Genomic DNA, 21,319 nt, shown 5'->3' with positions numbered 1-21,319 from the left:
GGTGCTGAAGGGAAGAGGAAGTGGGAAGGTGGCGGTCAAAGGGTGCAAAGTTTCGGTTTTGTAAGGTGACTAAGTGCTACAGATCTATCGCATGGCACAGTGCCCACAGTCAACATACTCTGTGTCACAGGGGGCACACACAAGGCCTGCGGGCCGCATCTGGCCCTCTACCTTGTTTTATCCGGCCCAGCACCTTGTTTCTACCCGGCAGTGCTGAGCTCCTTGCCCCTAGTTAAGGAGTAGTTACATTTATGCAGTCCTAAAATTACATTCGGCCCTTTGAAGGCTGATGTGGCCTTTGCCACGAGGCTGATGTGGCCCCCAGTGAAAATGAGTTTGACACCCTTGCTCTACTGGATACTTAAAAAAATTGCTAAGAGTATAGAGCCTATGTTAAGAGTTCTTGGCAATAATAATAATAAAAATAACAGGGCAGGAAGACATTTTTGGAGGTGATGGATAGTTTCACAGCATAAATTGTGAGAATAATTTCATGGGTATATACTTATTTCCAAAGTCATCAAGTTGTATATATTAATTGTATATAGATATTTTTGTATGCAGGGGGGAAAAGGGCGCCTTCTAAATATTTCCCAATTATATCAGCTGTAGTTGGCAACATTTGAATCAAATTCTTAAAATTGCCATGACATTGCATAACAGGCCTCTGTGTGGGCGGGGCTTACCTCACACTGTCAGAAACTGGAGCCAGGAAAAAATGCATTACACCCTTCCCGTCCTATTGTTCCGTGAGTGGAACAGCCATTATTACTGGAATTATTGTTAGGTTCTATTTCAGGTCTGGTGGACTTTTCTGGTAAGTCAGGTGTTTTGTCTGGTATTCCATTCTGAGATTCCAAGCTCACCATATATTCAAGAAAAGCATAAAAGCAATAGATTAAGTACTGGGTCCAGCACAAATAACGTCCCTTTTTATTATAAATTTTTATTACAAAATCATAACAATGAAATTCTGTAACATAACAATATCACATTCAAGCACACCATATGACATGTTAGGTAAAATGTTCGAATTAAAACTATAAATTAGTACACCCATACTATTACCCGACCAACCACACTCAAGCAGGCATTACTTCTGCCAGATCCTGTATGTCAATGTGGGGATGATATTGGACAATTTTTCCCTGACGTTTTAAATAGATATCAATTGCCCTGGAGTAATATTCCAATAATAAAGAACATGTTCATTAAAACAAAATTATGCCCCCCTTCCTGCACCATATTTCACATTGTATAGCAATCTTACACTGAGCTGCTACATTGAAATGTGCACAGGAGTACTAGTAACTCACAAAGTTGAAATGGAAACAGTTTCCCAACCACAGCAACTCCCTTCTCCCTGCCAGGGCTCCCTTTCCATCACACACTCTCAGACCAGACCCTACTCTCAGCTGGCTTGTGGACCCCCAGCTCCCTGCCTCTTGTACCACCTTCACCTCGGTGATAACTTGGAGATCCAGGATCCCCTATAAATGCAAAAATTAAAGACAAAAACAAAATAGCAAACAAAAAGAGCCTGTGTTACACCTTTGTATTCTTCTTTATCCAGTACCCCTACCCCAACCAGATGGTGCACAGCAAACTCAACAGAGGAGACATTCTCTTCCCAGATGAACATATGGGGACGATTTATCAAGAATAGGCAGGTAGCCTGAACTGGTGTGGCTGGGTTGGAGCACTGTCCTATAGCAGAAAGGTTGCGGGTTCAATCCCAGGTCCAGGCACGTACAAGACACAACCAACTGATGCTTCCCTCGCACCAATGTTTTTCTCTCTCTCCTTTCCTCTCTCTAAAAGCAATGAAAAAAGGTCCCAGATGAGGATAAAAGAGAAAAAAAATAGGCAGGACTGGAAGGTATTTACATGCGGTTCCCATCACTTTTCTGGGCAGGTGGTAGGTGAAAAATAAGCCTGTTGCCCTAGAAAATCCATCTAATGGGAAAACATTTTGAACTTTACTCCTCATGGTTGACAGAATAGCAGCTTCCCCAAGATGTCAGTGCCCTAATCCCTACAACCTGTGATTATGTTAGGTCACATGGCAAGGGGGAAATAAGGTTGCAGATCAAACTGAGTTGCTAATCAGCTGACTTGCTAATCAGCTGACGTTAAAATAAGGAGATTATTCTGGATTATCCGAGGACCTCCAAGGATCCTTCAAAGTGGGGAAAGGAGGCAGAAAAGAATCAATAGAGATGGCAGCATGAGAAGGACATGTCCCCACTTGGCTGGCTTTGAAGATAGGAAGCAGGGCCAGGTCCAGGTGGCCTCCAGAAACTGGGAAGGAGTGGAAATGGATTCTCTCCTAAGGTGTCTAGGGAAAGCCAGCCCTGCCCACACCTTGATTTTAGCTGACTGAGACCCAGTTCAAATTTCTGACCTACAGAACTGTAAGATAACACGCCGCTTTAAGCCACTACACTTGTGGCAATTTGTTACAACAGTAGTGGGAAACCATCACACTTGTCTGGTTCAGCACAATGGCCGACACTCGCTGAGGGAGCGCTGTGCACAGGCAGCCTCAGGAATCGGCTGATTTCGTCATGATCATCCAAAAAGCCAAAATCTGAAAAATAGCTAAAAATTGGATAATGGATACTATTAAAAGAGGAGAGGCAATAACAAATGCAAGAAATAGCTTGTTTAATACTATTTTTGTTTTATTGAGTGTTGTTTCATTTTAATCTCCATATGGAAGAATTTCTCTTCTACTTTGGTCTTTCAAGACCTCAATTCCTGAATGTGTTGTAAGAGAATAAAATAGCTTTTTCAATTGTCCTCACTGCTCTTATAAATCCCTGGAAAGAAGAGATGAGATCCTGTTGAATAAAACTGTGGGGTGTAGTAGTTTGACATAGTGCTGGATGCTGGGAGATCTGGGTTCCAACCCTACTTTAGAAAGTGTTTGCTGACCTCAGTTTTCCCTTGTGGGAGGAAACAGATACACATAGGATAGTAGCTGATGTGTCTCAGGGAGAGCTGCCTAGAAGGGTCCTGTGACCCTGTCATGGCGAGACTGAAGTGAGGTGAGTTACTGCTGTGGGTGTAGAACGAGGAATCGGTGTCATAGGGACCTGAAGTGTGCCATCCCTGTTTTATATACCAGGTATTAATCCAGATGCTGGAAATACGACAATGATTATGACATAGCCCCTGACTTTTAGTAGCTCAGTCTGGAGAAAGGAAAACAGACAGACCAGTGGGCAATTACATTACTATATCACAAGTGAAATGATAGAAGGTGTGGAAGAATAAAAAGATTAAAAGGACAAGACAAAATCCCATCCCTCAGGGGGTCAGAGTCTAATAGAAAAGATAAGAAAGTAAACAGTACATAAAGCAGAAACAAGTTTTACTGTGGAACTGCCTGTAGAGGTCCTGGGGGGCAAGAGGAGATGCTGCTAAGTCTAGAGCTGGGAGCTGGGAGAAAATAACTTTTTGTCCATCCAGCAAAGGAGATGGTTGCCTTACACACCATATGGCCTAAAAAATGCCTCATGGGTTTTTAAGCAATAGATTGCACACTTCATCTCCAAATGAAATGTTTCATCTTTAAATGTTGAGGATTAAATATAACAGAAAATCAACAGGTTATAAATTAATGATTTTTTCTAATGTAAAACACTCAATTGGGAACTGTCAGTGTGCTGTTGGATTGGCTTCTTTTTACATCATCATTTTTAAATAATTAATTCTTCCAGAAAAAAGTTGATCTGCTTTAGATGCTTTCTCCTAAACAACACCCTGTTCATAACATTACACATATGAAATGCAAAAACAACAAAAAAAATGGTATTAAAGAAAATTCCTACCACTTAGTTTAAGAAACAGACATTTTCAATATCTTTGAAACTCTAATGTACTTCTCAATTATAGCTTTAAAAAAATTATAATAATTATTAGACTTTTAAAATACAAGTCCAAAGAGAAAAGTATCTTACAGTCTCCTGTTTAGTTAACCCTACTGACATCAGAAATAATAAGGATAAAAACACGACACACTAAATTTAAAATAATTCACATATACAAAGAATAAAATTAATGAAAGCTGCCCCTCTCCTACACCATCAAATCTCTCTCTGAAGGATAGTTAGCATTAATAATTCTTCATGATTCCTTCCAAAAAATAAAAGTCTTTCTGGAGGTGGGGCAAAAGGAGTGTAGTAATAATGATGAGTAATAATAATAGCAATGAGACTGTTGAATTAAAGGATGTATGCAATTTTTAATAGATGTCAAATTGTCTTAGCAAATGGTTGCACCAACACGCACTCCTGTGATTAAATCCAGGAAGAAGATTTCGAAAGCACCAGTAAGAAAAAGAAACAGCATTGTATCTACTCCCTAAAGCGCAGACTCTGATGTGTAAATGCTGTGTTACCTGCAGACGCTGACCCTGGAAGCCAGAGTTCAAAGACAGTGCCTGTGCAGGACAGAGGGCTGTGTGGAGAACGTGGCCAGAATTTGTCAGAATGTGTCAAAGTTCGTGCAAGATGCCAAAAATGTCAGGATTACCTATGGGAAGGTAAATAATTAAATTATTTTCTCAGGGTTCCAACAGTATTCTGGTCAGAGGTCAAAACTGTCGCTTTTACAAGCATTGTGGATTCATTTGCTTTCCTGCAAGTACTTTTTTGCAAGCTCATTTCCAGCTGGATGTGCTCAGTGTAGGTTTATAAACTTTTATTATTCAAAAGTAGGTGAAATCATGTTTTCCCTTTTTAAAATTCCCTACCTGTTCCTGTGAAAGTTTTTATGTTTGAAGCCCTAACAAACACAAATGTGTACAAAAGAGAACTATGAACAAATTAGGACACCTCCTTCCTTCTTGCTGCAAAAGAAAAGGCAACCCACCAATGAAAGCAATCTGCCTATTATGTAAGCAAATCTTTAGCCAAGTGAATTTCGTTTTTCTTTTTGAAAGTGCCATTAGACTTTTTCCATTTGGTGGGTTAACTACTAATTGGTATTTAAAAACGGAAGTGCCTTCTCACAAGCCCCAAGCAGACTTTCTCCCCGCAGATCAAGGCCTTTGTTCCACCCCCTGGAGAGAAATCCTCTCCACCAGACTCTTCCTGCATTTCCTCCTCTCCTCCCTCATCTCCCTTTACTTTCGGCAACTAGAGTTGTTTTTACTGCCCACTAAGGCCTGAGTGCAAAATTTCTTGCTAACACCAAGAACTTTTGGTTCTGGTGTTTCTGGGTTTTTTTTTGTTTTTGTTTTTGTTTTTACCTTGCCAAAGCCCTAAAGGAAGGAAATTCTAAGAAGTGTGGCTAAGGGCTTGGAGTAGGAGGTTGAATATATGAGCGGTAAACTGGACCTTGTTGTTAGAGCAAGAAAGATCTTGTTTCTCCTGAATTGCTGACTGGGTTACTTGCTGCCGCTGTGTTTCATCATTTGGAAAATGGGATTAATGTAGCTACTTTATACTGGTGTTTTGTGGATTAAATAAAGTGTCTGAAGTATTAATGACACTCGTTATACAAGTGCTTGTATTTTAAGTCTCAGTTGTAAGGTTGTATACAGAAACAGAAGTTTTCATAAGAGAAAATATACACTACTATACTAGCCACTTACAAAAATAGTCCCGCTCAAATATCTCATCATTAACTTCTTTTTATCCAGTTAGAAGCTTTAATGAATAATCTCTCACTGGTTGTCATAAAACAACACAGAAGGCGGGGGAGGGAATTGGAGGAAGGAGGTCAAAAGGCACAAACTTCCAGGTGTACCAGAAGTAAGTACAGGAGGTGTAATGGGCAACATAATGACTGGCTGACACTGCTCTGTGGCATATATGAAGGATGTCAAGAAAAGTAAATCCTAAGAAGTCTCAGCACAAGAAAAATTTTCTTCTCTTCTTTTCATTGTGTCTCTATGAGATAATGGATAGTAACTAATCCTAATGCAGGAATCATTTTACAGTATATATATAAACCAAACCATCATGCTGTATATCTTAAACTTATACATTGATATCTGTCAGTTACTTCTTAATAAAACTGGAAAATAGAAGAAATCAGATAGTACGGTATAAACACAATCAGTGTACAGCACCAGATGGTGAGTATACATTGGCTAATGCTTCCGAGACAGCTCACAGCACATAACACAGGATATATGAAGCGCAAACTGATCGCTGCAAAGGTGACACGTAATGGAAAGGCTGTCCTAGTGCGTTCCCATGCCATTTAAAACTTTCATTATAAAATGCATGTTATTGTGAATATATAAAGAATAAAATAATAAAGCTTCATGGGTCTACCACCTAGATTAAGAAATAAAACATTACCAAAACAGATGAAGTCCCCACTGTGCCTCTTCTACATCACATCCGCTTTATGCAGCAAGAGCTAATGGGTACATATTGTCACACTACAAAAGAGACACATGCTAAATGTGGGTTTTCTTTCTTCCTTCTCTCAAAACATTTATTCTTATGTCTATGTAGTGACTAAAAACACCTTAAGGTGCTATGGATCCCACTGATCTTATCTTAGAAAATAGCAGCTTTATTGAAATATACCATACCATAATGACATACCATAAAGCTCAACCTTTTAAAAGATACAATTCAGTGTTTCTTAGTATATTAAAAAAGTTGTATTATCATCTCCACTATCGAATTCCAGAATATATCCACCTGCATAGATACGCCATACTCATTAGCTACCACTTCCCCTCCCCACTACACCTTCTCCTACCTAGCCCTGGCGACCACTAAACTGCTTTCTGTCTCTGTGAATTTGCTTATTTTGGGCATTTGAAATAAATGGAATTATACAATATATGATCTTTTGCGGCTGACTTCCTTAACTTAGTATAATAGTTTCAAGCTTCAACCATATTGTAGCATGTATCAGAACTTTATTCCTTTTTATGACTGCATAATATTCCATTGTGTGGATATATCGTATTTATCTATTCATCAGTTGATGACATTTTATTTGTTTCAACTTTATCGCTATTATAATATTTCTATGAACATTTGTGTACAAATTTTTGTGTGGAAATATGTTTTCTTTTTTTATTGTATTTTATTGATTATGCTATTATAGTTGTCCTGGTTTTTCCCCCTTGGTCCCCCTCTACCCAGCACCCCTCACTCCCTCAGGCAATCCCCACATCATTGTTCATGTCCATGGGTCATGCGTATAAGTTCTTTGGCTACTCCGTTCCCTATACTGTACTTTACTTCCCATGGCTATTCTGTACCTATTTATTTGTATTTCTTAATCTTCTCACCTCTTCACCCATTCCCCCATACTGCCTCCCATCTGGCAACCATCAAAATGCTCTCCGTATCCATGATTCTGTCTTCAGTCTTCTTATTTGCTTAGTTTGTTTTTTAATTCAATAGTCAATAGAAATGTGTTTATTGCCATTTTATTATTCATAGTTTTGATCTTCTTTTTATTAAATAAGTCCCTTTAATATTTAATATAATAATGGTTTGGTGATGATGAACTCCTTTAAGTTTATTCTTGTCTGGGAAGCTCTTTTTATCTGCCCTTCGATTCTAAATGATAGCTTTACTGGGTAGAGCAATCTTGGCTGTAGGTCCCTGCTTTTCATGACTTTGAATTTTTCTTGCCAATCTCTTCTAGCTTACAAAGTTTCTTTTGAGAAATCAGCTGATGGTCTTGTGGGAACTCCACTGTAGATAACAAACTCCTTTTCTTTTGCTGCTTTTAAGATTCTCTCTTTATCTTTAATCTTTGCCATTTTAATGCTGAGTCTTGGGGTGGGCCTCTTTGCATCCATCTTGTTTGGGGCTCTTTGTGCTTCCTGGACTTGCATGTCTATTTCCTTCATCAAATTAGGGAAGTTTTCTTTCATTATTTTTTTAAAATACATTTCCAATGTTTTGCTCTTTCTCTTCTCCTTCTGGCACCCCTATGATGGGCCTCTTGAAGTTTCCCCAGAGGCTGCTTATACCATCCTCATTTCTTTGGATTCTTTTTTCTTCTTATTCTGATTGGTTGGTTTTTGCTTCCTTATATTCCAAATCATTGATCTGATTCTTGGCTTCATCCACTCTACTGTTGTTTCCCTGTAAGTTGTTCTTTATTTCAATTAGTGTATCCTTCATTTCTGAGTCAGTCCTTTTTATGCTGCTGAGGTCCTCACAAAGTTCCCTGAGCATCCTTATAACCAGTTTTGAACTCTGCATCTGATAGGTTGCTTATCTCCATTTCATTTAGCTCTTTTTATGGAATTTTGACCTGTCCTTTAATTTGTACTGTGTTTCTTTATCTCCTCATTTTGACAGCCTCCCTGTATTTGTTTCTATGTATTAGGTAGAGCTGCTTTGACTCCATGTCTTGGTAGTGTGGCCTAATGTAGAAGGTGTCCTGTAGGGTCCAGTGGCACAGCCTCCCCTATCAACCAGGCTGGAACTTGAGTGTACCCTTCATGTGGACTGAGTATACCCTCCTCTTAGGAGCCTTGGATGTAGTTGAGCCTTGGTTGCTGTTGGCAGGTCAACGGGAGGGATTTACCCAGGCCAGTCAGCTTTAAGGACTGGCTGTGACCACTGACCATCAACCTCCACCCTCCATGGAAGATCAGCTGTGCAGGGGCAGGGTGGTGGTGCTCTGACTTGGTCTGCAGCTGTCCACAGGTGCACTGGCCTGGGGTTTCTTTGGTGTTGCAGGCCAACATCAGCCCCCACCTATGTTTTTCCTGGGGCCATTCTGCCTGAGCTATAAGGCAATCTGAGATGGCTGCTAATTGTGCTGGGTTTAGAGATTCCCAGGTGGAGCCAAGCTGTGAACCTAGGCTGCTATTGCTAGTGCTGGGCCTGGGGCTCCCTAAGGCCAGCCATTGCTTGTTTGAGAGGATTTAGGAAGTTGTGAAGCATGAGCCAAGAGCAGCCACTCATATGGAAAAGCAACTTGGGTGGGCTGGTAAGTTGGTTGGGGCAGAGTCTCTGGGGATCTCCTAGGTGAGTCAAACAGTGTTAGCCAGGTTGATGGAGTCCCAGATATGACACCAGCTTGCCAGCTGTGTCTCTGTGTGGGGAGGGTTTACAAAAGGGACTATGGCCTCTGCTCTCCTTGATGCCAGACACTTCAGTTTCTCCCTGTATGCCACTGGTACCTTTCAAGCTGTCACTCTGGTGCTGGAGCTCAGAGGGAGTGAGTCTGAGTAGGTGAGTCCATGTGTGGGTTCTTGAAGAGGAATTGCTTGGGGATCCAGAACTTTTCCCACTGACTCAAACCCTACTGCTATTTGCAGCCAGAAGTTGTGGGCACTTACCGTCCTGGCACTGGAATGCTGAGCTGGGGGGCCTGGTGTGGGGCTAGGACTCTTCTCTCCCAAAATATCCCTCCTGAATTTTTATCCACCACACGATGATGTGGGACCAGCCTGTTCTGCATCTGGTCCCTCCTACCAGTCTGGAAGGATGTGGTTTCTTTAATTCTGTAGTTTCCAGACTTCCATTCAACTCCATTTCTGATGATTCTGAGTGAGAGTTGTTCTATATTTTAGTTGTAATTCTGATGCGGTTGTGTGAAGAGGTGAGCTATGTCTGCCTATGCCATCATCTTGACCAGAAGTGGACATATGTTTTCAATACTCTTGAGTGTATACCTAGGAGTAGAATTGCCACCTGACATGGTTACTCTATATTTAACATTTTCAGGAACTTCCAAACTCTCTTCCAACCTAGAGGCACCATTTATATTACCACAAAAAATTCATGAGGGTTCTAATTCCTGCACATCCTTGCCAATACTTGCTACTGCTTATCATTTTATTTTAGCAATCTAGTGGTTGTAAGGTGGTATCTCATTGTAGTTTTGTTTTGTATTTCCCTAGTCACTAATAATGCCAAGCATCTTTTCATGTGTTTATCGGCCACTTGTATATCTTCTTTGGAGAAATGTCTATTCAAATCCTTTGCCCATACTTTAATTTTATTGTCTTTTTTTAATTGTTGAGTTGTAAGAGTTCTTTATATATTCTGGATACTAGACCCTAATCAGATATATTATTTGCAAATATTTTCTCCTGTGTTCTGTCTTTTCACTTTCTTAATGGTACCCTTGAAGCATAAAAGTTTTTATTTTAGAGTCCTATTTACCTACTTCTTTTCTTTTTTTGTATTTTGGCATCTTATCTAAGAGAACATCATAATCCAAGATCACACAGATTTATACCTATGTTTCTTCTAAGAGTTTTAGAGATTTAATTTTTGAATTTAAGTCTCATGATACATTTTGAGTTAGTTTTTATATATAGTGTTAAGCAGGAGTCCCAAATTCTTTCTTTTGTACTTGGATATCCAGTTGTCTTTGTTCCACTTACTGAAAAGACTAGTCTTTCTTGCAGAGAATTGTCTCAGCACTCTTGTTGAAAATCCATTGACAGAAAATGTAAGGGCTCTTTTCTGGACCCTCAGTTCTGTTCCATTGAGCCATAGGCCTCTCGTATGCCAATACCATACTGTCTTGATTATTGTACTTTGCAGTAAGTCTTGGAATTCAGAAGCGTGAGTGCTCCATATTTGTTCTTTGTTTTCAAGACTGTTTTGGCTATTCTGGGCCCCTTGCATTTCCATGGATTTGGGGATCAGCTTGTTGATTTCTGCATAGAGCCACAGGGGTTTTGATAGGGATTGCATTAAATCTGTAAATCAATTTGTGGAATATTGCTTTCTTAACAATATTAAATCTTTCAATCCATGAACATAGGTATTTTTCCATTTTTTTAAGTAATCTTGATTTCTTTCAAAGATGCTTTTATTTATTTATTTTTAATTTATTGGTTTGAGAGAGCAAGGAGAGAGAGAGAGAATAAGTCATCGATTTGTTGTTTCCCTTATCTATGTATTCTTGTGTGTGCCCTGATCAGGGATTGAACCTGCAATTTTGGCATACAGGACAATGCTCTAACCAACTGAGCTACCCAGTCAGGGCCAAAGATGTTTTTTAGTTTTCAGTGTACAAGTCTTGCGCTTTTTAAAAATTTGTTCATAAGCATTTTGGGTTTTTTTTTTCTGATGCTACTGTAAATTGAACTGTTTTTCTTAATTTCATTTTTCATTTATTTTTAGTGTATAAAGTGCAATTGATTTTTATATGTTAGTCACGTGTTCTACAACCTAACAGAATTGTTTATTAGTTTTAATAGTGTTTTTGTCTACATGTATAACTTAGGACTTTCTACATACAATATCATGAAATCCGTGAATAAAGTTTTACTTTTTCCTTTCCAATATGATTATGTTTTGCATGAAATTCTACCTTTGTTCTAGGGAAATCTTTTTACTGGGTAACACTCTTAAAAAGAGTAAATGAGTGTCCCTTGTAGAATTCTGCTTGCCTAGAATCATGTAGGATCATGAGGAAAATCACTACCTTTCCCCTCATGATTTAAAAATAAAATCTTTATATTCTGTTCTAAAATTAAACAACTGTGAAGTTGCAAATAAAGATATTTTAAAAGAATATCTGTATCCTTTCAAATGTGTACTGTATCAAGTTAACTATGACTACCTTTGTTTTCTTTCTCTTTTTTAAAAGATTTTATTCATTTATTTTTAGAGAGGGGAGAAGGGAGGGAAAGAGTGAGGGAGAAAAACTTTGATGTGTGAGAGAAACATTGGTCAGCTGCCTCCTGAATGCACCCTGACAGGGGACTAAACCCACACCCCAGACATGTGCTCTGACCAGAATCGAACCGGTGACATTTTGGTTTGCAGGATGATGCCCAGCCCACTGAGCCACACCAGTCTGGACAATTTCACAATGTTTTCTTGAGTTACTTATATACTATTGCAAATGTGTTTACTTGCAAGTACAAAGGTCTCCTTCTCCTGAAGATCCCAAAACAATCTCCATAAAAATTGAGGCCCCAAGGAATCTTGGGTTATATCTATGTATCAAAAAGAATCAATAAGTGATATTTAAGATCTGAGATGAGGTAGTCACCTGGCTTCTGGTTGGTGTATTTTTTCCCACTCCTATCTTGCTAAAGGCATGGTTTGTTAGTAAGCAGCAAAAGACAGTTTATAGAGGCTGTGGTCTTTCTCCACAACAATGTTTTCTTATGATTTCAAATGCTGTAACACATGGACGCTTCCATAGTCTACAGATAATCTTTACATAATATCCAGCAGTTCATCAGCATACCTATATAAGTTCCTATTACCCTGATACAGTTTGGATGGGCTGCTGGGCAAAAATAACAAAGAGCTGGAGAACCTTAGTGGCTTGTAAACACGAAGCTTTACAGCGTGTCAGTTAGAGTTTGAATGAGGGCTCTGCCACATATCTCCTCACCCAGGATGACAGAGCTTCCACCACATGGAGCAGAACCAGTTCCACTGTCAGAGGGAAGGGGGCATGATAAATCCCAGACTGTTCTCACATGCTTCCTCCAGGAGCGATACACATCTCTTTGAAGAAGTTTGTGCCCAACTTCAAGGGGGCAGGGAAGCATGTTCCCTGATGTGTCCTGATCAGAGTATCAGGGAGTAGCTCTAATGACCTTCAGAGACAGCACAGAAACAAGGAAAAGGAAGAGTAACATTTGTTAAATCTATATAATGCGCATGTATGATCAGACGCTTTACATTATTTCATTACTGCCTATTTTACCTTGTTGAAAACTCACTCAAAGTCAAAAGGCTGGAAATATTGTAGAAAGCTAAAAAGCTAGGATTTAAACCCACATTACCCAGTTCCAAATTTCATGGACCATTTCCTTTGCCATATAACTTTCTTCTTTGCTAGACTGTCCTGATGTTCCTGAACTACACACAAAAGTAGACGAGGCCCTTAAATTGGTCAACATATCCAATGAGCAGTATATCCAGATTCTCCAGGTGACTCAGCATCATTTGGAGGATACTACATATCTGATGGAGAAGATGAGAGAGGAATTTGGCTGGGTGACTGAACTGGCAAACCAGACTCCAGGAACTGAGAACATCTTCAATTCCATAACGGTAACGGAGGATCCAAGAGCAGATATGGGGATTACATGTGCATACATTGACTTTTCTGTTAATCTATGTATTTGAAGAAAGCTGTAGGAGAATATTCACATATCCATTGTGATCGTATTGAAGCTGACTTGATCTGATGTACTGCATGGTCTTTAGAAAACAAAAATTTCTATAAAGAAAACCCATTTAAAACAAAATAGTTTCTAATCCAGAGACAACTCATTCTGCTTAGAGCCAAAGTGCTCTACTGATACAGGCAACCTTGCAGAAACTTGGCCAATGTAGACTTTAAGAGAGAGACTTTCAGGTTAAACAACTTGAGTTCAAAAGCTACCTCTGAAACTTGCCAGCTGAGTTAAGTTTGGGAAAGTTCCTCAATCTTTCAGGCCTCAATTTTTCCACCTGGAAAATGGAACTAATAATAGCACTTTAAAATGTGTATCTGTAAAGTGATTAGTATAGGTTCCTTATACAAAGGAACCTTATACAAGAACTATGTAAATCATAGCTCTTATAGTTTTAACAGTGACTGAATTTCTTTCCTGACCATCCCTTCCCCACCACACACATTATGTTAATAGGCAAATGAGCCAGGTTAGCAATTCCTGAGGAGGTCAGAATTGACAAGTTTCTTTAAAAACCAGCTACAAAAATCACTGGTGAAAGCAATTGAAGATGCAATATTTCAGGCAGCATGTAATGTCGGTGGCCTATCCTGATCCCTGGGGATCCAGCTACCATCTCCAGCTGGTGTTGCTGCTACCTGCTCAGCCCTGCAACCTTCTCCAAAGTTTTGTCCTTGGGGTTACCTTTGCTCCAGAGCTCCCAGGAGGATTGGACTGAGGCTGGAGGTCACCCGAGGCCACATCCTTGACTAGCTTCTGCCTCTTCTTAATCTTGTTTTCCTCATCCCCTTAAAAGTTTCACCTGAAGGCACCCTTAATAATATCACTTGTGTTAAGTCTCAGGCTCTTCTTCTAGGGAATCTGACCTTTGAATTTCTGTCAGTGTTTCACTCTCTTAGAAACTGCAAGGTTGTGGCTCGTGTGTGGTTTAATAAACAAGTTCAGAGAGACACAATCCACAAACTAAAACAACAAACAGAATAGTGCAGGCTACAAGAGAAAATATTACAGTTCATTACATTTAATGTCATATGCATGCCATGGAATTTTAATTTCCATTATGTGTACGTGTGTATACAAATATGTGTATATACATATATGTAGACATATGTGTGCTTTGAGTCATGACATAAAATGCATTTGCTACTGCAGACCGCAGTCAAAAGGTTTTGAAAGCCATTGTTCTGATCCCTACTTACTCTCTGATTCTATTACTCACTAGATTATACCTTAGGAGGACAAAATAATTCAAAATATTTGATCATCCTCACAAATATAGATTTTTAGTTTAATGAGAAAAAAGTTTTGTCTTGAAGAATAAAAATTTAAGGAAAAGTTTAGCAGTGCTTGCAATCTTGACAAAGGTACAGCCAATATTTAACTGTTTTGATCACAGTATTTTCCATTTTATGTGACACTTTAATTCCATCCTAGTGCTTCTGAGTAACACTAATAGATTTGTCTAAAATTCTTTATGTTGCTAACAAGGCACTTCAGTATAAAGACCTCCATATAAAATAAATTATGGTTTTTAATGATACATTTTTATAATAGTCATCACCAAAGAGCACCTACTACTATAAAAGTTATTTTTCTCAAAACAGTTCTTAATTCATCATGTAAAAGAAGAGTGTAAAGCCATGTAATAGCAAGTACCGAAGAGGAACTTTGTGTAAAAAATATACAAATTCTAGCAGGTGAAAAACAGTATGCCCCTTGGTTTGTAGTTAGATGGTGTTAGCTATATAATTATTTATTAAAGTATGCATAAATGCTTTATGCAGTTTTTATATATATTACATTCGCCAAAAGGAAAGGAGGAAAAGCTGTATTAGCTATTCTTTTATAAGCTAGAATTAAAAAATTAACAATTTTTAATTTGTCTTCTTAATACTTTGCTTTAGTTTTCTTTATAAGGGAATTTATTTGAAAAGGTTTTGAAAATAGTTCTGTGTAGGTTACATCAAGTTGCATGTCAAAACAATTTCATTTAAAGTATTAAAATCAAAGCATGTACATTGAGAAGTCATTAAGAGAGTAACTATCATGCATTTCAGATGACTGGTTCTTACAAAAATCATACACACAACCATAAATTGTAAATTTTGTAGGAAAACTCAGTATAAAACTTGGTGCATTGTGTTAATATTTGCTCACTCAAATTTTCCAGCTTCTCTTACAGTTAAGTGGTACCATGTAGCAAGTTCTGGTCAATGAATAGGAACAAAAATGACAAGGGTTATTTCTAGACTGAGACAGTGAAAAGCTGTATGATTACCCGTTCTCTTTCTCTACTGAGGCCACAAGGAGAGCCATGTGTTCCATATGCTATAGCCAAGAGATGACATGACTCTGTCAATGAGAGTCTTGAATGTATAGGTGGTACAGAGTCCTTAATGGACATACTACATGAGTGAGAAATCAGTTTTTGTTGTATGAAACCACTGGAATGTTGGGGCAAGTTTGTTACCTCAGCACAACCTAGCCTATCCTGACTAATGTGGTATGAAATTAATCCTGATTGTGCACTGGGGTTTAGTAATCCTTTACTGTATAATCCTTCTTCTCAGGTAGTTCCAGGCATTCACCAAGTAAATTTTTCCAAACAAGATGAAACAATGATGGACTTAAGCATTCTGCCTTCCCCTGATTTCATGCTGCAGATCCCTGTTGAAGAAAGTGCTGAGAGTTCTAACTTTGTAAGCTACATGCTGGAAAAGGCTGTACAGCATTTTAAGGAACATTTTAAAACTTGGTAAGCAGAGTGCCTGGTTAGGAATGTTTGTTGACAGACATATGATTCATAAAAGAAAAAATAACTTGTTTTAAAATACCTGAAAAATATGTTCAACCTCATTAATAATCAAATGCATGAAAAATAAGACCAAATAGAAATTTTTGCCTATCAAATTTGCAAATTAGAAAAAAAAATACAAAATCCTGATAGGAGTGTGATGAAATGGGAATTCTTATATGTTGTTGGTGGGGATATAAACTGTTTTTGCCTTTTTTAAAAGCTACATGATTACACATGTCCAGAGCCATAAAATTTCTTTTTGATACAATAACTCCACTTCTGGAGTCAATCCTAAGGAATAAATCTAAATTTGATTAAAAGTCTCTCCCCACCCCAAGTCTACATTTGCAAAATTATTTAAATAGTAAAATATTAAAAACAGTCTGATTGTCTAAAAACAAGAGAATGGTTAAGTAGGTTATGGCTAAATAACTTCTAATTAAGTGGCACAATTAAAACTGTATATAGACTTCCGGCCAAGATGGATGCATAGGTAGACACACTGTGCTTCCTTGCACAACCAAAAGAAGGACAACAACTTAAAAACAACAAGAACTGACAGAAAGTTGAACTGTATGGAAGTCGACAACCAAGGAGTTAAAGAAGAAACATTCATCCAGACCTGTAGGCGGGGCGGAGTCGGGCAGCCGGGCAGAGAGGACTCGAGGCAAGGTGGCAGCTGGTGGACCCAGTGAGGTGGTGGATTGTGGAGCAGGGTGGGCAAAGCTGCAGCTGGCTGGCGAGGCAGCAGCTGGTAGACCGGGTGACAGACCTCGCAACCCAGGGCTACATTATAGGGAAATAAAGCCTCAAACCACTGATTGAAAACACCTGTGGGGGTTGAGGCGGCAGCAGGAGAAACTCCCAGCCTCACAGGAGAGTTCCTTGGAGAGACCACAGGGGCCTAGAATGTACAGAAACCCACCCACTTGGGAATCAGCACCAGAAGGGCCCAATTTGACTGTGGGTAGTGGAAGGAGTGACTGAAAACCGGCAGAGGGCAGAGCAAGTGTCATTGCTCCCTATCGGACCCCTCCCCCACATACAGTGTCACAGCGCAGCATCCAGCGTTAACCCACCCAGGTGAATGACTAAGGCTCCGCCCCTTTAAGTAACAGGAGTGCCAAGCCAAAAAAAAAAATGGCCCAAATGAAAGAACAGATCAAACCTCCAGAAAAAATACAACTAAGCAATGAAGAGATAGCCAACCTATCAGATGCACAGTTCAAAACACTGGTAATCAGGAAACTCACAGAATTGGTTGAATTTGGTCACAAATTAGATGAAAAAATGGAGGCTATGCTAAGAGAAACAAAGGAAAATGTACAGGGAACCAATAGTGATGGGAAGGAAACTGGAGCTCAAATCAATGGTGTGGACTAGAAGGAAGAAAGAAACATCCAACCAGAAAAGAATGGAGCAACAAGAATTCAAAAAAATGAGGAGAGGCTTAGGAACCTTCAGGACATCTTGAAACGTTCCAACATCCGAATTATAGGGGTACCAGAAGGAGAAGAGGAAGAGCAAAAAACTGAAAACTTATTTGAACAAATAATGAAGGAGAACTTCCCTAATCTGGCAAAGGAAATAGACTTCCAGGAAGTCCAGGGAGCTCAGAGAGTCCCAAAGAAGCTGGACCCAAGGAGGAACACACCAAGGCACATCATAATTACATTCCCCAAGATGAAACAGCAGGAGAGAATCTTAGAAGCAGCAAGAGAGAAGGAGACAGTTACCTACAAAGGACTTCCCATAAGACTGTCAGCTGATTTCTCAAAAGAGACCTTACAGGCAAGAAGGGGCTGGAAAGAAGTATTCCAAGTCATGAAAGGCAAGGACCTACATCCAAGATTGCTCTATCCGGCAAAGCTTTCATTTAGAATGGAAGGGAAGATAAAAGTGCTTCCCAGATAAGGTCAAGTTAAAGGGTTTCATCATCGCCAAGCCCTTATTATATGAAATGTTAAAGGGATTTATTTAAGAAAAAGAAGATCAAAAATAGGAACAGTAAAAATGACAGCAAACTCACAGTTGTTAACAACCACACCTAAAACAAAAACAAAAGCAAACAACTAGAACAGGAACAGAATCACAGAAATGGAGATCACATGGAGGGTTATCAACAGGGGAGTGGGAGGGGGGAGAGGGGGGAAAGGTACAGAGAACAAGTAGCATAAATGGTAGGTAGAAAATAGACAGGGGGAGGGTAAGAATAGTGTAGGAAATGTAGAAGCCAAAGAATTTATATGTATGACCCATGGACATGAACTATAGGGGGGGAATGTGGGAGGGAGGGGGTGTGCAGGGAGGAGTGGAGTGAAGGGGGGAAATGGGACAAATGTAATAGCAAAATCAATAAAATATATATTTAAAAACTGTATATAATACTCTCCTTTGGTAATTTGATAAATCTTAAAGAATAATTAAAATTTAATTCTGTTATTATTCATAAGGGACCTTGTTAGTAGGTCACCATCAATGTATAATTAAGATAGACAATACTGGATTTGCTGCCTCCACCTTTACCTCTGAGTTCTAGTGAAACTTTTTTCAATTTATATCAGTCAAACAACCAATATCATAGCCATCTACTAAGTGAAGATACAGGGCGCAGGCACTGTGGAGGGGATGGTAGTGAATTCAACAAGATCATTTCCCAAATGAGCTTTCTATCCAGTGGTGGGTATGGGGTTGTAAAAGACACACGCAGGGAACAGTAATGCAAACCACTCCGTGAGTGCCCAAGGGTGGGGGCCTCTGGAAGTTGAGGGGAGGGTCATTTACTTTCCTGAAGGGGGAGAAATTTCTCAGTTGAACATATTTCTTTTTACTCTTCATTTCCCACTAGCCTTCTCTCCTTTACTGTTTTCTCTCTCTCCCTCCCTGCCACCCTTCTCCTTTCCTCTCTCTCAAAAAAAAAAGATATACATACATATATACAAAATTTTATTTTATATATAACTTTATTTTATATATAAATATATATGTAATTTTATTTTTTATATAAGTATATAATTTTTATTGTATTTTATGTGTATAAAATAAAAATGTGGAGGTGGAAGGGAAGAACATTCCAAAAACAATTCCAAAAAAGGGGAAAGTGTGAGCAAACAGAGCAAGAGGACTGGAGTGTGTTGGTACAACAGATGTTGAGAAGTCCCCTTAAACCTCTCTCCCAGCTGCGGCCTCTGTGCTTCCTATGTTCAGGAGCCTCCACCTATGTGAGTTCGGGTTCTTTAGTTGTAGTAACCAAGACCAGCCCTACTAAAAGAAATGGAAGAATACTGTCTTACTCACGAGATCAAAGGGGAAGTCAGACAACCATACCTGGGCTCGAACTCTGTAGGGCACAGTGAGACACAATAGGTTTCTGAGAAGAAAACAATGTGCTAGTGCTCAAACAGGTATTGACTATGCACTTATATCCAAATAAAAATATTTTTAAAAAGTTTCTTCCTTTTATTGATTCTACAGAGAGGGCAAGGGAAGGAGAAAGAGAGGGAGAGAAACATCGATGGGAGAGATAGACCAAACCAGCAACCCAGGCATGTGCATCCTGATTGTTGTGGAGCTACTCTCATTGGTCTATAAAGATGCAAATGAAGGTGTAGCTACACAACTCCAATTGGACAGAGCAGGTCTCGGCCCATTGGTTGAAATAGGATTCCAGGAACTCCTTTGTAAGGGTGGGCTCAGACTGGAGGAACTCAGTGCAGAAGGCTTGGCTTCTCAGTGGCTTTTCCTGGGTATGTAGTGTGCTTGTAGTGTGCTCTGTCAGCAATGGCTGCTAGACTCTGGTTAGGAATTTGGGCCCACTTACCATGGGGAATCCTTCTTGGCAGATATATTCCTTCTCCAGGTCAACAGTCACAGGTAACAGAAGTTTGAGAGCAAACATTGTATATATGCAGAGTACAGAACAAACACTTTAGTTTCACATCAGAGGCAGGGTCAGAAGTTCAGCAAACCAGGGGACTGTGAAGATTCCTTCAAACAGTGCTATTAAAATTGTCCATACATGAGGGTTTTCTGTTAGTTTGCTATGTGTTCATTTTTTCAGCAGCTAACAGTATTTATTGTATTATGCATCTGTACTTTTATTCCAAGAAAAAATATGCTCAGTCTATAAGTAACTTATTAATATTTTGATTATTGCTTTTTAAAAAAAAGATAAGAAGATCTGATGCATCCTACCTCCAGCAAGTAGAATTGCCGCCTCAGCCGAGACCTGCAAACCCTGAAACTCATAGGATAACACAATGAATGTAGTTGCAGCGATGTTTGTCTGTTACCTGGTATGGAGTATCGTTAATTCTCTTATGTTGAATGCAGTTTAATAGCTACTCACACTGAGTTACAATAAAAATTCATTTTCAAAATACCAAATGTATATATTACTGTACTCTATGGTACATTAATAGTTCTTTATATGTATTTATATATTAAACATTAAATCACCAAGGTATCTGCGTTCTATCACTTCTACTATATATATCCCAATTTCTAATAAACAGAATTCTTCTTTCAATTTGCTTTTGAATTTAATGTATAATAATTAACTTTTTGAAAAAAATCTGTAATTCATGCCTTTGTTTAGTGAAGACCTATGGCTTCTACATAAGGTTTGTGTGTGTGTGGTGAAACATATATAACAAAACTTATTATTTTAACCACTTACTAAGGGCACATTTCGGGGGCATTAAGTACATTCACAGTGTTGTACAGCCATCACCACCATCCATTTCCACAACTTTTTCATCTTCCCAAACTGAAACTCTGTCATAATTAAACAGTAACTCTCCATTTCTCCCTTCTCCCAGCCCTTTGAAACCACCATCATTATACTTTCTGTCTCTAAACATTTGACTACTCTAGGTACCTCACATAAATGGGATCATACAGTATTTGTCCTTTTGTAATTGGCTTATTTCGCTTAGCATAATGTCCTCAAGGTTTATTTGTGTGGTCACATGCACCAGAATTCCCTCATTTTTTAAAGCTGAATACCGCCCCATCGTATGTGTGTATCATATTTGGTTTATCCATTCACCTTTTGACGGGCACTTACTTGGGTTGTTTCCACCTTTTGGACATAGTGAATAGTGCTGCTATGAACGTGGCTATACTGTATAGTTTGTTTTCAAAATTAACACAGTAGTGCTCTCTTTGTTTTATGTATACAATATGTCATACATATTGTATGGGAAACACAAGGTGTTTTTGGCTGACACTTATGTAACTTCATAATTTGGGCCTTGGTTCCATGTAACAATAGGAGAGTCATTTGCCGTATATGCCACTAAGAGTTACATCAGGGACATATTTATAATTAGTGTTTCAAATTATAAAAAGAAATATAATTAAAGAGTGGACTCAAAATCTTTAAAGCATTTTTCAACCTAGTCTTGAGCTAT

General features: G+C 38.9%; 1 protein-coding gene across 3 annotated transcripts in view; it reads left to right on the top strand.

The window, feature by feature from the left end:
• CLUL1 (clusterin like 1) overlaps positions 1 to 20,184 on the top strand; it is a 30,557-nt gene extending 10,373 nt beyond the window's left edge. For 2 of the 3 annotated variants that reach the window (XM_045187861.3, XM_053913450.2), the window contains 4 exons: positions 4,412 to 4,549; positions 12,769 to 12,983; positions 15,679 to 15,863; positions 20,076 to 20,184. In XM_045187861.3, the coding sequence (XP_045043796.1) occupies positions 4,412 to 4,549; positions 12,769 to 12,983; positions 15,679 to 15,863; position 20,076 (539 nt within the window). In that variant the 3' untranslated portion in view covers positions 20,077 to 20,184. Of the gene's footprint in view, positions 1 to 4,411; positions 4,550 to 12,768; positions 12,984 to 15,678; positions 15,868 to 20,075 lie in introns of those variants that run through there. The other variant, XM_024580201.4, reaches the window with a different exon arrangement.
• Positions 20,185 to 21,319: the final 1,135 nt, after the last annotated feature.

This window comes from Desmodus rotundus, chromosome 10 (genome assembly GCF_022682495.2).
Source record: "Desmodus rotundus isolate HL8 chromosome 10, HLdesRot8A.1, whole genome shotgun sequence".
Taxonomy (NCBI): Eukaryota; Metazoa; Chordata; class Mammalia; order Chiroptera; family Phyllostomidae; genus Desmodus; species Desmodus rotundus.
Note: the sequence above shows the minus strand (reverse complement) of the source record. Positions and strands in the feature narration are given on the sequence as shown.